Source organism: Equus asinus, chromosome 6 (assembly GCF_041296235.1).
Source record: "Equus asinus isolate D_3611 breed Donkey chromosome 6, EquAss-T2T_v2, whole genome shotgun sequence".
NCBI lineage: Eukaryota > Metazoa > Chordata > Mammalia > Perissodactyla > Equidae > Equus > Equus asinus.
Genome location: NC_091795.1, coordinates 76,181,969 through 76,201,471, shown reverse-complemented (window position 1 = coordinate 76,201,471; position 19,503 = coordinate 76,181,969). Strand labels below are relative to the sequence as shown.

Genomic DNA, 19,503 nt, shown 5'->3' with positions numbered 1-19,503 from the left:
TGGCCTGGAAGAAAGGGAAACTGAGGAGGGACACCAATGGTGGGGGTCGGGGGTAGAGAGAGGGAGGGGGGATAGCATGCACAGCAGTGGACAAAGCAGGAACCTTGGAAAAGATGTCTGTGTGTCCTTGGACAAGTCACTTAACCTCTCTCAGCATCAGTTTTCTCATCTGTAAAATGTAGATTCTAACAGTACCTATCTCACAAGGAAGGTATGAGACTCAGTCATGTGTTCATTCATTCATTCATTTATTCAACTAACATATATTGAGGGCTTAGCATATACTAAACACTGTCCTAAACACCAGGGATACAGTAGTGAGAAAAACAGTCAAGATGTCTGTTCTCACGAAGCTTACATTTTAGTGGAGGAACACAGGACTGAATTAAAATAATTTAATATTACTGCAGAGCAGAAAATCAAAGTAGGATAACAAGATACAAAGTGAATTGGGGTGGGGAGGAGGTGTTTCTAGTTTAGATGAGGTGGATAGCGAACGCTTTTCTGAAGACTGGGCATTTGTCCTGTGATTTGAACAAAGAGAATGCAAAGATCTGATGGAGAGCAACCTAGTGGAGGAACCGACAGGTGCAAAGGCCCTGAGGCTAGAACAGGTCTAGTGTGTCTGAGAAACAGAAGGAAGGCTGGGGCAGTTGAAGCTTTAAGATAGAACGGAAAGTGAGGACAGACAGGTAGAATAATAAGCAAAAAATCACATCAAGCATCATAGGCCTTGATGAGGTGTTTGGATTTTTAAGTGTAAAGGAAGCCATTGGCAGGTGTTAAGCAGGGGAGAAATAAGATCTGATCTCCGGTTTTTTATAATTACAGAAGAAGTATATACATTATGTGGAAGATTAAACAATTAGCAAAAATAAGAAAACAAAGACACTTTATTCCTACCACCTAGAAATTACCACCAATAAACACCTTAGTGTGTATCCTTCCAGATTTTCATCTTATGTAATATCTAGACCATATTCCAATTTCCTCAGATGTCCCCAAAACCCCTCTTATAGCTGGTTTATGAGAACTAAGGTCAATATAGGAGCACACCTGGCCTCAGGTCATTATATCCCTTTAGGATCTTTTAATCTAGCCCAGACCCCTGCCTTTTTGTTTATTTGTTTTTCAGGACATTGACTTCTTGGAAAGACCAGATAGTTGTTCCTCAGAATGCCCCTCCTTGGGAATTTTGGCTTACTTGCTCATGGTGGCATTTTACTTATTTCTTCATTCTCTGTGTTTCCTATAAACTGGCATAAATCAGTTTCCTGTGTGGTTACATTACCAGTTTAACAAACAGGTACATTCATTTATTTATTCTCAATTTTAGGGACTTTTTCCAACTAAGTTTTGAAGTTTCATGATCCAAAGGAGAGAATTACATTAAAATAAAGCTCTGTCCATCATCCCATTCTCTTTACCCCTAACCCTACAGGTAACCTGTAAGTCTCACACCATCCTTGTAAGATTTCCTTTTCCAATTTTACACACACATTTTCCTTTTATCCCATAAAAAGTAGCATACTATCTACACTGTTTACGCTTAATTTATTTTTATTTAAGCACATGTTCTGGAGATGTCTCCATAAGAGCACACAAAGATCTTCCTTGTTTTTATTTTATTATGTTTGTTTGTTTTTATGGCTCCAGAATACTCCATTGTGTGCATGCATCAGCATTCATACAGCTAATCCTCTGGTCGTTTGTGTTTTCAAATGTTCCCTCTGACTGCGTGTGGAGAAGGGGCTAGTGTGCCAGCCTGGTGGAGGAGCGGTTAAGTTCCCAAGCTCCATTTCAGCAGCCAAGGCTTCACCGGTGCCCATTCCAGGCGCAGACCTGCTTAGCAAGCCATGCTGTGGCAGGCATCCCACATATAAAATAGAGGAAGATGGGCACAGGTGTTAGCTCAGGTCAAATCTTCCTCAGCAAAAAGAGGAGGATTGGCAGCAGATGTTAGCTTAGGGTTAATCTTCCTCAAAAAAAAAAAAAGAAGATGAAGAAGAAGAGGCTAGTGACAGCCAGGACCAGAGGGAGGAAGTCTAGTTTGAAGGTCACTGTGGCAGTTTGGGCAAGAAGTCGTCATGGTTCAGACTAGGATGAAGTTAGTGCTGTTAGGGAGAAGTGAGCCCAACTGGCACCTGTTTTGGAGCTAGAGGCTGCAGTACTAAGCTGATGGAGAGAATGTGATCTGTGATGTAAAGAGAGGAATTAAGGATAATCCCTAGATTTTTTGTTTGAGCCAAGTTTTCAATTGCATGCCATTCTGAGCGGCATGATGAAATCTCATGCCATCCCACTCCATCCCGCCCAGGATGTGAATCACCCCTTTGTCCAGCATATCTATACTATGTAAGTTTTCAGATCAACCATCGTGGTATCACAGTGCTTGTGTTCAAGTAACCCTTAGTTTACTTAATAATGGCCCCAAAGCACATGAACAGTAATGCTGGCAATTCAGATATGCCAAAGAGAAGCAATAAAGTGCTTCCTTTAAGTGAAAAGGTCAAAGTTCTCGACTTAATAAGGAAAGAAAAGAATCATAGGACGAGGTGGCTAAGATCTACAGTAACTTTTATTACAGTATATTGTAATAATTGTTCTACTTTATTATTATTTTTTGTTTTTAATCTCTTACTGTGCCTAATTTATAAACTAAACTTTATTATAGGTATGTGTGTATAAGAAAAAACATAGTATATATAGAGTTCAGTAATATCCAAGACTCCAGGCACCCACTGGAGGTCTTGGAATGTAACCCCCAAGGATGAGGGGGCACTACTGTATAGAGAAAAGACCGGGGGGGAAGGGTGAGAGAAGGGGAGAATGGAATCTTTGGGAGGTTATTGCAATAGGGTGAAAAGAGGTGATGATGATTTAGACTGTGGGAAGGGGTGCTACCTGGGGTGTGGGTGAGAAGTGGTCAGGTTTACTTACCCACGCTAAACCGTAGGTCTGTGTACCACTCAGCAGGATATTCAGCACAGTAAACCAGGTAGTAGCCTTGGAGGAGTCCATTTCCCACGCAGAAGACAAAGCCTCTGAAAAGGAATGCAACTGGAAAAGGCCTCCCTCTAGTGAGAAATGAGTAAACAAATGTCCTGGGATATATGGAGAAGAAAGGTCAGGATCCATTAAAAAAATCAAACAATGAGATTAAATAGACAATCGCATCAAACCCATTTTTAAAAACCATTTTCCCTAAAATTTGTGCAATAACAGAATATTATTATCTGGTTCTAGAGCAATCATTTATACTATTATTTTCCTTGTTTCATTAAAATCCATAGTAGCCACCATTTATCACCTTATTTTATTCTCACAACAGCCTTGAAAGGTAAATTTCATCCCCATCCCAGTACTTAATAATACAAACCTATGAGCTCAGGATTGGAAATCAGCTTTATTTAAATCTAGATGTGAAATACAGTTTATTCTGGAAGAAATGTAGAGCCTGGCTTACCCCATGAAGCAGTGGAATGGCATTTTGGTAGCAGTCACTCAATCATATGGCTTTCCATAATGTTTCTCTAATATGATTTAATTACTGATATTGTAGCATTCCCTAGAAAGTGGACAGCAGAATCCCTTAAGAGAGATTCCTTTAAATGTTAGAAACTATGAATCTAGAAGAATCTAGGAAGACAGGCTTAAAAAATATAAATAGCCTCAAAATAAAAATTTGCCCAAGGGGTAGGCCTGGTTGCATAGTGGTTATGTTTACATGCTCCACTTCAGCAGCCCAGGGTTCATAGGTTGGGATCCCAGCCGAGGACCTACATGCTGCTCATCAAGCCAGTCTGTGGTGGCATCCCACATACAAAATAGAGGAAGATTGGGACAGATGTTAGCTCAGGGTCAATATTCCTCACACACACACACAAAAGTTTTGCCCAAGATATAAAGCTAAATACTAAACATCAAACTATGTCATCTTTATAATTTTTCTTCTGTTGTGGTGCAATATAACTGTCATACAGGAAAGTTCATGAGCCTATGTGAATAGTTTAATGAATGACTACCAAATAAACACTCATATAGTCACTAGCCAAGTCAAGAAATAGAACATTGTCATCATCCCAGAAGCTTCCCATTGGTCCCTCCCTCTTCAAAGTACCACCATCACCCCAGAGATAACCATTATCACCCCAGAGGTAATCACCATCTTGATTTTTTAATAATCATTTCCTTTTGCTTCTTTACAATTTTACCACATTTGAATGCATACCTAAAAATATAGTTTATTTTGCCCATTTTTAACTCCATATGAATGGAACCATAATCTATGATTTCTAGAATATTCTTTAGTGTCTTGTTTCTCTCACTTATCATTTTGTTTCTGAGACGGAAGCATGTTGCAACGCACAGCTATGGTTCATTTATTTTCACTGTTGTATATTATTATGTATGAATATACCACATGTATTTATCTATTTTACTTTGATGGGTATTTGGGTTGCTTCCAGAGTGTTCTACTCACTCACGGATTACTGTCCCATTATTTTGGTGATTTTCCATTTTATGTTTAAATCTTTGATACATCTGGAACTTATTTTGTTGTAAGAAGTTACATAAGAATCCAACTTAATTTTTTTCCTAATGTTAGTAAGTTTTAAATATCTCTTTCTCCCTAATATGCATTGTCATTGGTATTATATATTAAATTATCATATATATATCAAATTATCATATATATAGTCTTCTGCACTCTTGATTCTGTTCCATTGGTCTATTAATTGCCAGTACTACACTGTTTTAATAACTGTACTTTTAAAATATGTCTTAATACTGGGTAGTACTAATGTCTTAACACTTATATCATTCCACTTTTTGAGGACTTTCAAATTACTTTTGATTGTGTATTTGTCCATGTCAACTCTAAAACCAACTTGTAGGACATCCCCATCCAAATTTTAGAAATATTCTTAAATTTAAAAATTATTTAAGAGAGTGAAATGGCAGAAGGAGGACCTCCAAGAGTTCTCTCCTTCATGAAAGCAAAGAAAAAGCTGGCTGGCAAAAAAAAAATTTCAGAAGCAACTTTTTCAGAACTCTGGATATTAACCAAAGGCTTGCAGCAATGTGGGGAACATTTAGGCAAGAAAATGGCTGAATCTCAGTAAGGGCTACAAGCTTACTTTACTGGCTTTAACTTACCCTAGTCCCTTCTGCCACTTTCCAGCGCTGCATGGCCTTGAAAAGTTACAGCCCACATTCAGGACTGGAGGGAGCAAAACAGAGCTTGAGCTTTTTAAAAGCCTCATTCTCAAAGAGAAGTCATTATTTTACCTGTTTAGTTGTTCCCTGGAAGACTCCGCTCATAAGGTTTGTCTTTATTCCACTTCACTCAAACTTACCCAGTGCTAAAAGTTTCTGGGGAGGGGAGATGATTTTTACTCTTTTAAAAGCACAGTGGCCTGAGGCAATGGATTACAGGTAGGGCAAACAATAGACTAACCAAAAAGCTGAAAAGGGAAGATGAGGAATGAGAATGCCCATAAGGGCTTCAAAAATCTCAGATATATTTCTGGAAATATAGACAGCCATGCATATGCACAAGGCTATAAAGATGCTCAAAAAAAGACCTGAAAATGTCCTAAGCTCTCACCTCTGATTGACCTTGAGGTATGCACAAGTAGCAAGTGAAGCTAAAGCAGAGTTGTAAACTATGTGGGTGGCTTCTGAAAGAGTTCCCTAATATGCACATAGAAGCCCTTGGCAAAGACCAGGAGACATGCTGATTCCAGGTGTTTAAGGAAATCTCTGTTCAATCATTAATCCATCATCAAGATAACCAAGCAGTATCTTCAGTGACCACAACAACAAAAATAAAGGCTTCATAGAATGGGTTCCAAAAAGTCACTAAGTAAACAAACAACTACTACAACCAACAAACTGCAACCAACCACTACAACCAACAAACACTGGGAGGCAGAAAGAATCTGATTTCCAGAGTTGCCACATAGCATTATTTGAAATGTTTTTAGTTTTCAACAATAAACTATGGAACATGCAAAGAAATAATAGAGTATGATTCATACATAGCAAAAAAAACGACCAGTAGACACTGTCCCTGAGAAGCCCAGACACTGGACTTGTGAGACAAAAACTTTATTTTAAATATATTCAAAGAGCTAAAGGAAACCATGTCTAAATAACTAAAGGGAAGTATAAGAATGATGTCTCATCAAGTAGAGAATATCGATAAAGAGATAGAAGCTGTAAAAAGGAACCAAATAGAAATCTGGAGTTGCAAAGTGCAACTGAAATGAAAAATTCACTAGAGTGATTCAGCAGTGGACTTCAGCAGGCAAAAGAATGAATTAACAAAATTGAAGATAGGTTGATTAAGATGATCCAGCCTGAGGAACAGAGAAAAAGAAGAATGAAGAAAAATGAACAGAGTTTCAGAGGTCTGTGGGACACAGAAGGAGAAGAGAAAGAGAAAGGGGCAGAAAGAATATTTGAAGAAATAATGTCCAAAAAATTCCAAAATTTGATTAAAAACCTGAATCTACACGTCCAAGAAGCTCAATGAACTCCACATAGGCTAGACTTATAGAGATCCACACCTAGATAAATCATGATCAAACTGATGAAAGCCAAAAACAAAGAGAGAATCTTAAAAACAGCAAGAGAGAAGTGACTCATCACATACAAGCTATCCTCAGTAGATTAACAGCTGATCTCTCATCAGAAACCATGGAGGCAAGAAGGCAGTGGAATAATATATTCAGTGTGATAACAGAAAAAGAAATTGTCAAACAATTTTTTTATCTGCAAAACTATCCTTCAAAAGTTAAGGGAAGAAAAAAACAAATATATTGACCTTTATCAAAATTAAGAACTTTTGTGCAACAAAGAACATTACCAAGATAGTGAACAGACAATCTACAGAATGGGAGAAAATATTCATAAATCCTATCTGATGATGATTTAATATACAGAACACATAAAGAACTCCCACAACTCAACAACAAAAATACAAACAACCCAATTAAAAGGGCAACAAATTTGAATGGACACTACTCCAAAAAAGATAAATGAATATCCAATAAGCACGTGAGAAGATGCATTAGAGATTAGGGAAATGTCAACTAAAACCACAATGATATACCACTTCAAACCAACTAGGAGAGCGATAATAAAAATAACAAGTGTAAAATGGTGTGGCCACTTTGAAAAATAGTCTGGCAGTTCCTCAGAAAGTTAAACATAAAGTAGTCATATGACCCAGCAAATCCACTCATGGGTATCTATTCAAGAGAAATGTAAACGCATGTTCATACTAAAACTTGTACACAAATGTTCATCGCAGCATTATTCATCGTAGCCAAAAAATTTAAATAATCCAATGTCTATCAACTGAAGAACAGATAAATAAAATGTTGTATATCTATACAATGGCATATTATTAAACCATAAAAAAGAATGAGGTAGTGATATATGCTACAACATGAATGAACCTTACAAACAATATCCTACGTGAAAGAAGCCAGTCACAAAAGGCCACATATATCATTCCATTTATATGAAATGTCCAGAACAGACAAATCCTTAGAGACAGAGAGTAGATGATAGTTGCCAGAGAATGAGGGATGGAGGAATGGGGAATGACTGTTACCAGGTACAGGATTTATTTTGGTGGTGATGAAAATATTCTGAAATTAAATAGTCGTGGTGGTTGCACAAGTTTTTGAATATACTAAAAACTATTAAACTGGACACTTTAATATGGTGAATTTTATGGTATATGAATTACATCTCAATTTTTTCAAGTTAATTAAGAGAAATTTCAGACAATGTTGCACAGAGGTTAAATGTAAATTTAAGAGGTTAAATGGTAAATCCCACTTACTAGCTGTGTAACTGCCACTTAACTTCACCGTGCCTGTTTCTTCCTCTGCCTATCTCACAGGGTTCTGTGAGGATTAAGGGAGTCAGTGGAGGTAAAGTGCTTAGAATAGGATAAATAATAAGAGTTCAGTAGATGTGTTGTTTTTGTTGACATTATCTTTATTAGCTTGTTGTTAACATTACCTTTCTATTCAGGTACAGGTGGTTCCTTTCCACTCATTCATGTATTTTGTGTCCCTCAGTAGGTTTTTAAGTTTCTTCATATAGATTTTGCTCATTTTTTGTTACATTTAATTCCAAGTTCCTTATCTTTTCTAATGCTGTTATGAGATTTTCCATTTACATCTTTTAACTGGTTATTTTACATATAAAAGAAGGCCTTTGATTTTTTTAATATTAATTTTGTTTCCAGTCGCTTCCTGAATTCCCATATTATATATAACAGGGGTTTTTTTTCCCAATGTATTTTCTAGGATTTCTCAAGTATACCAGCATCTGCAAATAATGTTACACTTGTCTTTTTGAAGAATCTGGAAGCCTTCATTCTTTGACCACGCTCTGGAATGACATATACAGCACTAGAATTAGCCAGTCTTTAAATATTTGGTAGAAGACCTTTGTGAAATCAATCCAAGAAAGTATTATTGGGAGGAGGGGTTGTTAATATTATTGGCAATATCTCTATCTCTTTCATGGTAATTAGTTTATTTAGATTATCTATGCCTTCTGGAGCATCTCAACAAATTCTGGAAATTTTATATTTTCATAGAAAATCACACATCATTCAAGTTTTTAAATATATTTGTATCAGGCTGAGAAGATAATATTTTTATGATAACTTTTAAACTCTCAATATATTTTCCTATTACTCCATCACCACAAGAATCTCTTATGCTGTCCTTTCATAGCTATAGCCACGTGCCTACCCTCTCCCAACTCCTGGTAACACTGATCTGTTCTCCCTTTTCAGAGTTTCGTCATTTCAAGAACATTATGTAAATGGAATCATACATATGTTACCGTTCAAGAGTGGCTTTTTTCATTGAATAATTCCCTCAAGATTCATCCAAGTTCCAGGATATATTTGCAAGTGAAAAAGGAAAGTTGCAAAATAGTACCTGTAGTATGCCATCTTTTTGTAATCAAGAAAGGGAGATGAGACAATATGTATAGATATGTAGATGTATACATATATGTATATGTTTCAAACTGAAACGTGAGCCCATTTGTATGTAAAATTGGTAACTCAACTACATCTACAAAAGGCATCATTTCAAGTGATTTTTCAGCACAGTCCTCTGTCTGTATATCCTTAGTAGGATATATTCTAAGGATAGAAAGAATAGCATAGAAATAATAAACTTTAATTTATTTTATTTTTATCAACAATACTGGTACTGTAACTTATAAATTATCTTATGTATATTGTCAGATAGAGCAAGAAAGTAAATATGCTACTGTGATTGAGAACTAGGATTTTCAGTGTAAAAGAAAAAGATAACAAATATAAAATCAAACGTAAAGTTGTAACGTTAAATTTGAATTGGAAATTTCAAGATGGATTCATGACTTTTAAAACTGGCCCACTCAAACACCCAGGACTAATGACACACCAGCAGCAACAAGCCCACTGAGCAACCATGTCTTCATGCTAAATATCATTCCCTGAAGGAAGCGAGGCACCATGGAAAAATATCATGATCATTGCACATCAGAGGCAGGAACAGTTCAAGGTGAATCAGAGATGTTTTGTTGTGTTGGAAAGTAAGGAGACAATTGAAGATTACAGGAGAGACAAGGGTTCTCAAAATTACATAGATGCCAACTGGAAAGGCGACTGGCTAAATTTGTGATAAATTGGATATCAAAAGGAATAATGACTGTAGTTGATCATAAACATCTGTAAACTGAGGTTAATCATTACTATCTCATTGGATTCTTGTAAAAATTAAATAAGATGACGCAAGAAAAAGTGCCTGACACAGGATAATTGCTGAATAATTTGTTTCTCCTCCTATTAATTCCCCGTGAGGAATTTGAGGGCCTGAAAGTAGCTTAAGTTTTTAGAGGAAAAGCGTCCTGAAAGTCTACAGAAAGGCCTTAAAAAACAGTTGTTTGCCTCCCAATGTGGCCTGCCAGTGCCAACAATACCTCTAAAACAGATCCAAAATACAAAGTCTTTGCCTTCCAAAAACCCAGGGCATAGTGCACACAGACATGCTTCCAAATTTAAACTAGGCATGCTCCCCACAACTACTCTCTGGCCTTTGTAAGTCTGAATGCAAAGTCAATACTCATCGCATCTCATCCAAAGGAGTATGTCTGAGGTAGGACAGGCTCACTACTATAACAAACAATCTAAATTATCAGAGATTCCACATACTAAAAGCTCATTTCTTGCTCCTGCCACAGTGCAATGCAATTCAGGGTGATGCTCTGCTCCACCATCATTCAGGACCCAGGCTCTTTCAGGGACCTTCCTCCTCTATCAGGCAGACAAAGGAAGAGAGAGCATGGAGGACTGCATAGAAGGGTTTATTAAGGGCCAGGCTGCAGGCTAGAAATGCCATGTATGACTCGCACCCTCATTCCTTTGGCCTCCCTCAATTACAGGGGAGACTGGGAAATGTAGCCTAGCTGGATTTCCCAGAAGGAAAAGGAAAAGAGGTTAGGTGAGCACATAGCACAGGCAAAAGGCTCTGGAAAGCCAGGAGTCCTGGAGAACAAGTGAAATTCTTCTGATCAAACTGACTTTGCTGTTGGAAAGCTGGAAGCAGTTCAAAATAAACGTTTCCATGTAGAAAGTGATAAAAATAATGAAGAGAAAGAGAAAGAGAGTCAAATAGCCCAAGAGGTTCACAGTGAGTGCTGTGGAGGTTTGCAGATGAGTTTCAACCTCAGATCCCATGCCCGACATAATAGCTGGAGACTCAGTTTCCCTGATTTGGGACCACTTTGCCTTAATTTCCTCCTATATTTCTAATATAAATTTTCATTCTTTTATGTTTGTTCTGATATGGAGATTGATAAGTACTCTGTAAATATAAGGTTTTCTATCACTGCTAAGTAAATATTCATTTAGGGAAATTCTTATTGGAAAGGGTTAACTGAAATTGCAAATCAAAATTAAATCAAAGAAAAAACCTTTAAAATTACACATCTTGCATACACTAACTCATATTTAACTAAGTCTTCTTCAAATATAAATGCTATTGCTAAGATTATCAAGCCTATTGAAGACTTTTTACTATATGAAATTTTAGACCTCATTGTCAATCAAAATAAATCCAAATTCTATATACAAATAGAAGGCTTCAATAAACATATATTTACTTATTATGTATAGTAATAATTCCTTCTTCAATTCCATCCCCCATTCATCCACCACCCCATTTTTCCGGTTTTTTCTTTTTACGGCAAAACTCCTCCAAAGAGATGTCTACATTTGCCATCTCTGTCTTCTCCTCTTCTTTCCACTGCCTCATGGAAACTGATCTTGGTGAGACCGTCAGAGACCTCCACATTTCCAAATCCAAGAGCCAATGTGAGCTCTCTTCTTACTTGGCAAGTTAATCATCCCATCCTTCTGGAAACTCTTTGCTCAGCTTCCAGCACACCACTTTCTCTTCATTCTTCTACTTCTCTGATTTCTCGTTATTTTCCTTTGCTGGTTTCTCTTCATTCCTTTGACCTCTAAATATTGGACTGCCCAAGGGCTCAGGACTCTTTTCTTCTTTATTTACTGTGTATGTGATCTTTGTCTAGTCTCATATCTTTAAATATCACCTATAGAATGACAACTCCCAAATTTACGTCTCCAGACAGGATGTCTGCAGTCCTTGAACTCACACTCATATAGCCAACTTCCTACTAGACATCTAGTTTGAAGAATATCTCAAACTTAATACATCCAAACCGAAACTCCTGATTCCCCACCCCTCCCAAAACCTGCACCTCCAGGAGTCTACCCCATCTCTGTAACCAGCAAGTTCATTCTTCCAATTGCTCAGACTGAGGACCTTGAACCATTGCTGATTTCTCTCTCCCTGTTATTCTCTCTCTCTCACTCTCATACCCCACATGAAATCTATTAGCAAATCCTGTCAGGTCTACCTTTAAAATATTTCAAGAATCTGGCCACATCTCACCAACTCTGAGTTCAAGCCATCATTAAACCCTCCTGGATATTTACAAAAGCCTCCCCACTTGACCTGTACCTCCTCCACTGTAGTATCCTCCATAGAGCAGACAGAGTAAAGCTGTAAGCAGGATTATATTATGTTCCTCTGCAAGAACCCCTCACAGCAAAGGAAAAGCCCAAATCCTTTTGATTGCCTTCAAGTCTCTACAAAGTCTGGTTCCCCAACTACAATCCTGACCTCATCTACCACTTTTCCCCCTGCCCACCTCACTCTAGCCACTCCAGCCTCCCTGCCGTTACCTGAACAGGCCCAGCATGTGCCACCTCAGCTCTTTGTCACTTTCCTGAAGAGCTCTTCCCCCAATTTCCATAGGGCTCACTTTTATTCATGTCTCTGCTCAAATGTTATGTTTGCTGACCACCCTATATAAAATACCAAACCTCCAACGCCTCCAGCACTCATTGTCCTCCTAAACCTGCTTTCCTTTTTCCGGTAGCACCTTTCACTATGTAATATACTATATTTTGTTTGTTAATTGTCTGTCTCTTCTCACAAGAAGCTCTCTTTTCCTCTGTAGGGAGAAGAATATTATCTACTATGTTCACCACTGTATCTGCAGTGCCTTGAACAATGCCTGGCACACAGTATGCCTAGAATGAATGGTGAATGAATAAAAGAGTCTATCATATGCTTTAAACAGTATATATCATATGCATACAAATCTTCAAATTATATCCCATGCATATCAAATATGCATCATAACTTCCACTTTCAGGAAGGTGAAGTAGATGTACTTTTCCCTATTCCTCCTGCTGAATACAACTAAGTCCCCATACATTATATATAAAACAAACAGAAGAAGACTCTAAAAGGGGAGAAAATAAGTCACATAGGCTAGAGAACTTGGGATTTGAAGAACAACATGGCAGTCTGTTCTCTGGGTTTTCTTTTTCCCTCATATATCCTAGAGTTGGCGCTGAAGAAGCTGGTGCCTAGTAAGTGCCAATGGGCACAGATAAAAGAGCCCCAATAAAAATTTACTCTCTCTAGGCAAGTGAACCAGGAAAAGGAGAAACGTAGTGAGACAAAAACTTTTAGAAAATAGCTGCTCTACTACAGCCAAACATCACAGAAAAACTGTGGCCCCACCCTTACCCCACCAGCGAAATTTGATAGGGAGCCTATTAAAGGAGAACTATAAATGAATTCAGTAATGTTGCAAGATAGAAAATCAACATACAAAAGTCAGTGGTGTTTCTACACACTAACAATGAACTAAAAATGAACCTCTGAAAAAGAAATAAAGAAAATTGCATTACAATGGCATCAAAAACAACAAAATATCTAGGGATAAATTTAATCAAGGAAGTGAAAGATCTATATGCTGAAAATTATAAGCCATTGGTAAAAGAAATTGAAGATGACACAAACAAATGGAAAGATATCCGATGTTCGTGAAGCAGAAGAATTAATACTATTAAAATGTCCATACTATCCAAAGCCATCTATAAATTCAACGCAATCCCTATCAAAATTCCAATAACGTTTTTTTCATAGGAATAGAAAAAAACAACACTATACTTTTATGGAACCACCATAGATGCTGAAGAGCCAAGGAAAACCTGAAAAAGAAGAACAAAGTTGGAGGCATCATACTTCCTGATTTCAAACTATATTACAAAGCTATTAATAAAAACAATGTGGTACTGCCATAAAAATAGACACATAGACAAATGGGACAGAATCAAGAACCCAGAAATAAACCCATGCATATACAGTTAACTAATATTAGACAAGGGATCCAAGAATACTCAAGGGGGAAAAGATAGTCTTTTTAATAAACAGTTTGGGAAAACTGGATAGCCACACCCAAAAGAATGAAACTGGACCCCTATCTTACACCACTCACAAAAATAAATTCAAAATGGATTAAGGCTTTAAACACAAGAGTTGAAAGCTTAAAAGTCCTAGAAGAAAACATAGGGATAAATCTTGACATTGGTCTTGGTGATGATTTCCTGGATATGATACCAAAGCTCAAGCAACAAAAGCAAAAATCAACAAGTGGGATTACATCAAACTAAAAATCATCTTTACAGCAAAAGAAACAATCAACAAAATGAAAAGACAACCTGAAAAATGGTAAAAAAAAAAAAATATTTGCAAATCATATATCTGATAAAGTGTTAATATCTAAAATATATAAGGAACTCATATGACTCAATAGGATAAAACAAATAATCAAATTAAAAAATGGACACAGGAACTGAATAGACATTTTTCCAAAGAAGACATTGAAATGGCCAACAGGTACATGAAAAAGTGCTCAACATCACAGATCTTCAGGGAAATGCAAATCAAAACCACAATGAAATTTCACCTCACACCTGTCAGAATGGCTACTGTCAAAAAGACAAATTATAACAAGTCCTAGCAAGGATGTGGAGCAAAAGGAACCCTTATGCACTGTTGGTGGAAATGTAAACTGATGTAGCCACTATGGAAAACACTATGGAACTACTTCAAAAAATTAAAAATAGAACTACCATATGACCCAGCATTCCCACCTTTAGGTATATCTTCAAAGAAAATGAAAATAAGATATCGAAAAGATATCCACACTCCCCTGTTCATTAGAGCATTATTCACAATAGCCAAGACATGGAGACGACCTATGTGGTATATACATAAAATGGAATATTATTCAGCCATGAGAAAGAAGGAAATTCTGCCATTTGCAACAACATGGATGAAACTTGTGGGCATTATGTTAAGTGAAATAAGTCAAGAAGTGACATCAACATCATGGCAGAGTGAGTTGTTCCCTTTGTCTCTCCCCTCTAAGTTACAATCAACCGGACATCCATTCACCAACAGAGGAATAAGTCCAACAGAGAAAGACAAATACTGCATGATCTTACTTATATGTGGACTCATAAAAAAGCTGAACCCATAGGGGCTGGCCCCGTGGCTGAGTGGTTAAGTTCGCGCGCTCCGCTGCAGGCAGCCCAGTGTTTCGTTGGTTCGAATCCTGGGTGCGGACATGGCACTGCTCGTCAGACCACGCTGAGGCAGCGTACCACATGCCACAACCAGAAGGACCCACAATGAAGAATAGACAACTATGTACTGGGGGGCTTTGGGGAGAAAAAGGAAAAAATAAAATCTTAAAAAAAAAAAAAGCTGAACCCATAGAAACAGAGAGTAGACAGGTGCTTGCTGGGGCAGGTGTAGGGGTGGGAAAATAGGTGAGGGTGGTCAAAGTTCATAAACTTCCAATCATAAGATGAATAAGTTCTGGGAATCCAATGTACAGTATGGTGACTATAGTTATAAATTCTGCAGTGTATACTTGAAAGTTGCTAAGAGAGTTGATCTTAAATGTTCTTGGGAGTGATGTCAGCAAAATGGCGGAATGAGCTGTTCCCTTCGTCTCTTCCCCTTTGAACTACAACTAAATGGACATGCGTTGACCAATGGAGGAAGCCCACACAGCACAACAGGATGCCTGAGAGACAGACACAGCCATACATCTGAGGGTGGATTGACTGGCCCTCCATGAATTGGTGGAAATAGCTGAGCACTCCCTGCCATCCCCCAGCCACAGGCATGAATGCTTTCCAGCCTGGCATGAGCATCCCTTAAGAGGTAACACACCCTGGGGTGACTGTAGGAAGAGGTGGCAGCATCCCTTAGCACACACATGATCACTTTCCCAACAGTGGGGGACCCCACCGTGCCCCTGAGGCCCCAAGGAGTGGCCCTAGCTCAATTCCCATGAGGAAGTCCTGCCTACCAAGCACAGCAGCCTGTGGGACTGAAAGCACTGTCAGTGGCAGATCTACATAACAGGGTAAGCACACTCCCAGCCTGCACGAGAGCCCATAGTACCACTGAGCCCCAAAAGTATGAATGTGCCCCAGGATGACTGTAGGAAGAGGCAGTGGCAGCCCTTAGCCCATTCACTCATGATCACTTTCCCTGTGGTGGGGGAGCCCACAATGACCCTCTGGCCCCAAGGGGTGGCCCTGGATCAGTCCCCACAAGGAAGTCCCCCCCACCAAGCACAGTCTACACCAGCACCTGAATGCTCTCCAAGCTGGCACAAGTACCCATAGTACCCCCACAACTTCCAGCAGACAGGGTGGAACCAGAAACTCTGCTCCTGCTTCCCTATAGGAGTAGCAGGTGGAATTGGTGACTTAATACTACCACAAATGCCCCAACAGATTAGTTCACCAAACACCATGAGAAACCATAGCAACAATTCAAACCCGAAGGAAAATGACAACTCACCAGAAACCAACCCAGAAGGCATAGAAATTTACAATCTAAATGACAGAGAATTCAAAATAGCTGTCATAAAGAAACACAATGATTTACAAGGGAACACAGACAGTTGAATGAGCTTAGAAAGAAAATTAATGAGACAAAGGAATATTTCACCAAAGAGATTGAAATTATTTTAAAAATCAAGCAGAAATTCTGGATATGAAAAACACAATTGATGAAAAAATCTAGAATCCTTATGAAACAGAGCTGATGTTATGGAGGAAAGAATTAGTGATTTAGATGATAAAAATATAGACCTGCTACAGGTGGAGGAGGAGACAGAACTAAGATTTTTTTAAAATGAAGGAATTCTTTGAGAAATGTATGACTCAATTAGGAAAAACAACTTAAGGATTATAGGTGTTCCAGAGGAAGAAAGGAGCAGAGAGCTTGTTCAAATAAATAATAGCTGAGAACTTCCCAAAACTGGAAAGGGAACTGGATTTACAAATACATAAAGTAAATAGAAGGCCTAATCAATGCTAATCAATGCATCAATGCTAAAAGACCTTCTTCAAGGCATGTAATAGTAAAACTGGCAAAAGTCAATGACAAAGAAAAAATATTAAGGGCAGCAAGGCAGAAGAAAATAGGCTATAAAAGAACCCCCATCAATCTGTCAGTGGATTTCTCAGAGGAAACTCTACAGGCTAGGAGAGAATAGAATGATATATTCAAAATACTGAAAGACAAAACCTTCTTTCATCCAAGAATACTCTACCCAGTGAAACTTTCCTTCAGATATTATGGAGAATTAAAATCTTTCCCAGATAAACAAAAGCTGAGAGAGTTCATTGCCACTAGACCTCCCCTACAACAAAAGATTAAAGATGCCCTCACACTGGAAACAAATAGGCCATGGTCTACAAGGCTTTGAGCAAGGAGATAAATAGACAAAATCAGAAAACTGTAGCTCTCTATCAGAACAGGGAAGCAAACACTCAATTATAACTTAAAAGATAAAAGGGAAGGAAAGCATCAAAAGTAACTATAAACACTTCAACTCAGTCACAAACTCACAACATTAAAAACAGAATAATTTTTAACAACAATAACTCAGAAGGGAAGAGGAAAAGGATGGAACCTGTTTAGGTTAATGGAGATAAGAGGCTATGATAAAATTGACTATTTCGTCCATGAGATATTTTATGCAAACCTCATGGTAACCACTAAAGAAAAAATCAGAGCAGAGCCACAATTCACAAAAAGAGAGAAAACCTCATCAGAAAACCACCAAAATTAAATGGCAGTCAGAAATACAAAGGAAGAGAAATGATGGAAACATAAAACAATCAGAAAACAAGAGACAAATGGCAATATTAAGCCCTCATATATCAATAATTACTCTAAATGTAAATGGATTGAATTCTCCAATCAAAAGACACAGAGTAGCTGGATAGATTAAAAAAAAAAAAGCAAGATCCTACAATATGCTGCCTCCAGGAAACACATCTCAGCTCGAAAGACAAACACAGGATCAGGGTAAACAGATGGAATATGATACTACAAGCTAATGGCAAACAAAAAGACAGGAGGTGTTGCCATACTTATATCAGACAAAGCAGACTTTAAGTTAAAAAAGACAATGAGAGACAAATAGGGGCAGTATATAATGATAAAAGGAACATTCCACCAAAAGGACATAACACATTAATAAAAATGCACCTAACACAGGGGCACCAAAGTACAGAAAGCAACTATTAACCAACATAAAGGGAGAAATTAACAGCAACACAATAATTGTAGGGGACTTCAACACTCCACTTACATCAACAGACAGATCATCCAGACAAAAAGTCAACGAGGAAATAGGAGATTTAAATTAAATACTTGATCAGATGGATGTAATAGATATATAAAGAGAGCATTCGATCAAAAACAGCAGAATACACATTCTTCTCAAGTGCATACAGCTCATTCTCAAAGATAGACCATGTGTTGAGAAACAAGGCAAGCCTCAATAAATTTAACAAGATTGAAATCATCTCCAGCATCTTTTCCAATTACAAAACTAGAAACCAACTACAAGAAAAAAACTGGGAAGGTACAAAATATGTGGAGACTAAACAACATGCTACTGAACAAACATCAGATCAATGAAGAAATTAAAGGAGAACTTAAAAATACCTAGACACAAACAAAAATTAGAATACAACATACCAACTTTTATGGGATGCGGCAATAGTAATAAGAGAGAAATTCATAGCAATACAGGCCCACCTCAATAAACAAAAATCTCAAGTAAGTAACCCTAAACTGCAACTAACAGAACTAGAAAAAGAAGAATAAACAAAGCCCAAAGTCAGCAGAAGGAGGGAAAAAATAAAAAACAGAGCAGAAATAAATGAAATAGAGACTTAAAAAATAATAGAAAGGATTAATGAAACTAAGAGCTGATTCTTTGAGAAGACTGACAAAATTGACAAACCTTTAGCCAGACTCACCAAGAAAAAAAAGAGAGATGCCTCAAATAAATAATTTTGGAAATTAAAGAGGAGAAATCACAAAAGATACTGCAGAAATATTAAAGGTCTATAAGAGAACACCATGAAAAACTATATGCAAACAAATTGTATAACCTAGAGGAAATGGATACATTCTTAAAATCACAAAACCTCCCAAAACTGAATTAAGAAGAAATAGAGAATCTGAATAGACCAATCACAAGTAAAGAGATAGAAACAGCCCAAAAAACAAAACTTCCCAAAAAAATCTCCCAAAAAACAAAAGTCCAGGACCAGATGGCTCTCTGGAGAATTCTACCAAACATTCAAAAAGACTTAATATCCATCCTTCGCAAACTATTACAAAAAATTGAAGAAGACAGAACACTTCCTAACTTATTCTATGAGGCCAAAATTACTCTGATACCAAAACCAGACAAGGACAATACAAAAAAAAAAAATTACAGGTCAATATTGCTGATAAACGTAGGTGTAAAAGTACTCAACAATATCAGCAAACCAAATACAGCAACCTATTAAAAGGATCACACACCATGATCTAATGTGATCTATTCCAGGGACACAGGGATGGTTCAACATCCACAAATCAATCAATGTGATACACCACATTAACCAAATGAGGAAATAAAAATCACCTGATCATCTCAATGAGACAGAGAAAGCATTTGACAGAATCCAACATCCATTTCTGACAATAACTGTCA

General features: G+C 37.5%; 1 protein-coding gene across 2 annotated transcripts in view; it reads right to left on the bottom strand.

Moving 5' to 3' along the window:
* The window catches only part of SRD5A2 (steroid 5 alpha-reductase 2), a 48,451-nt gene that overhangs the window by 8,241 nt on the left and 20,707 nt on the right, over positions 1 to 19,503 (bottom strand). For both annotated transcript variants that reach the window (XM_014866418.3, XM_070512312.1), the window contains exon 2: positions 2,941 to 3,104. In XM_014866418.3, the coding sequence (XP_014721904.1) occupies positions 2,941 to 3,104 (164 nt within the window). The remainder of the gene's footprint in view (positions 1 to 2,940; positions 3,105 to 19,503) is intronic.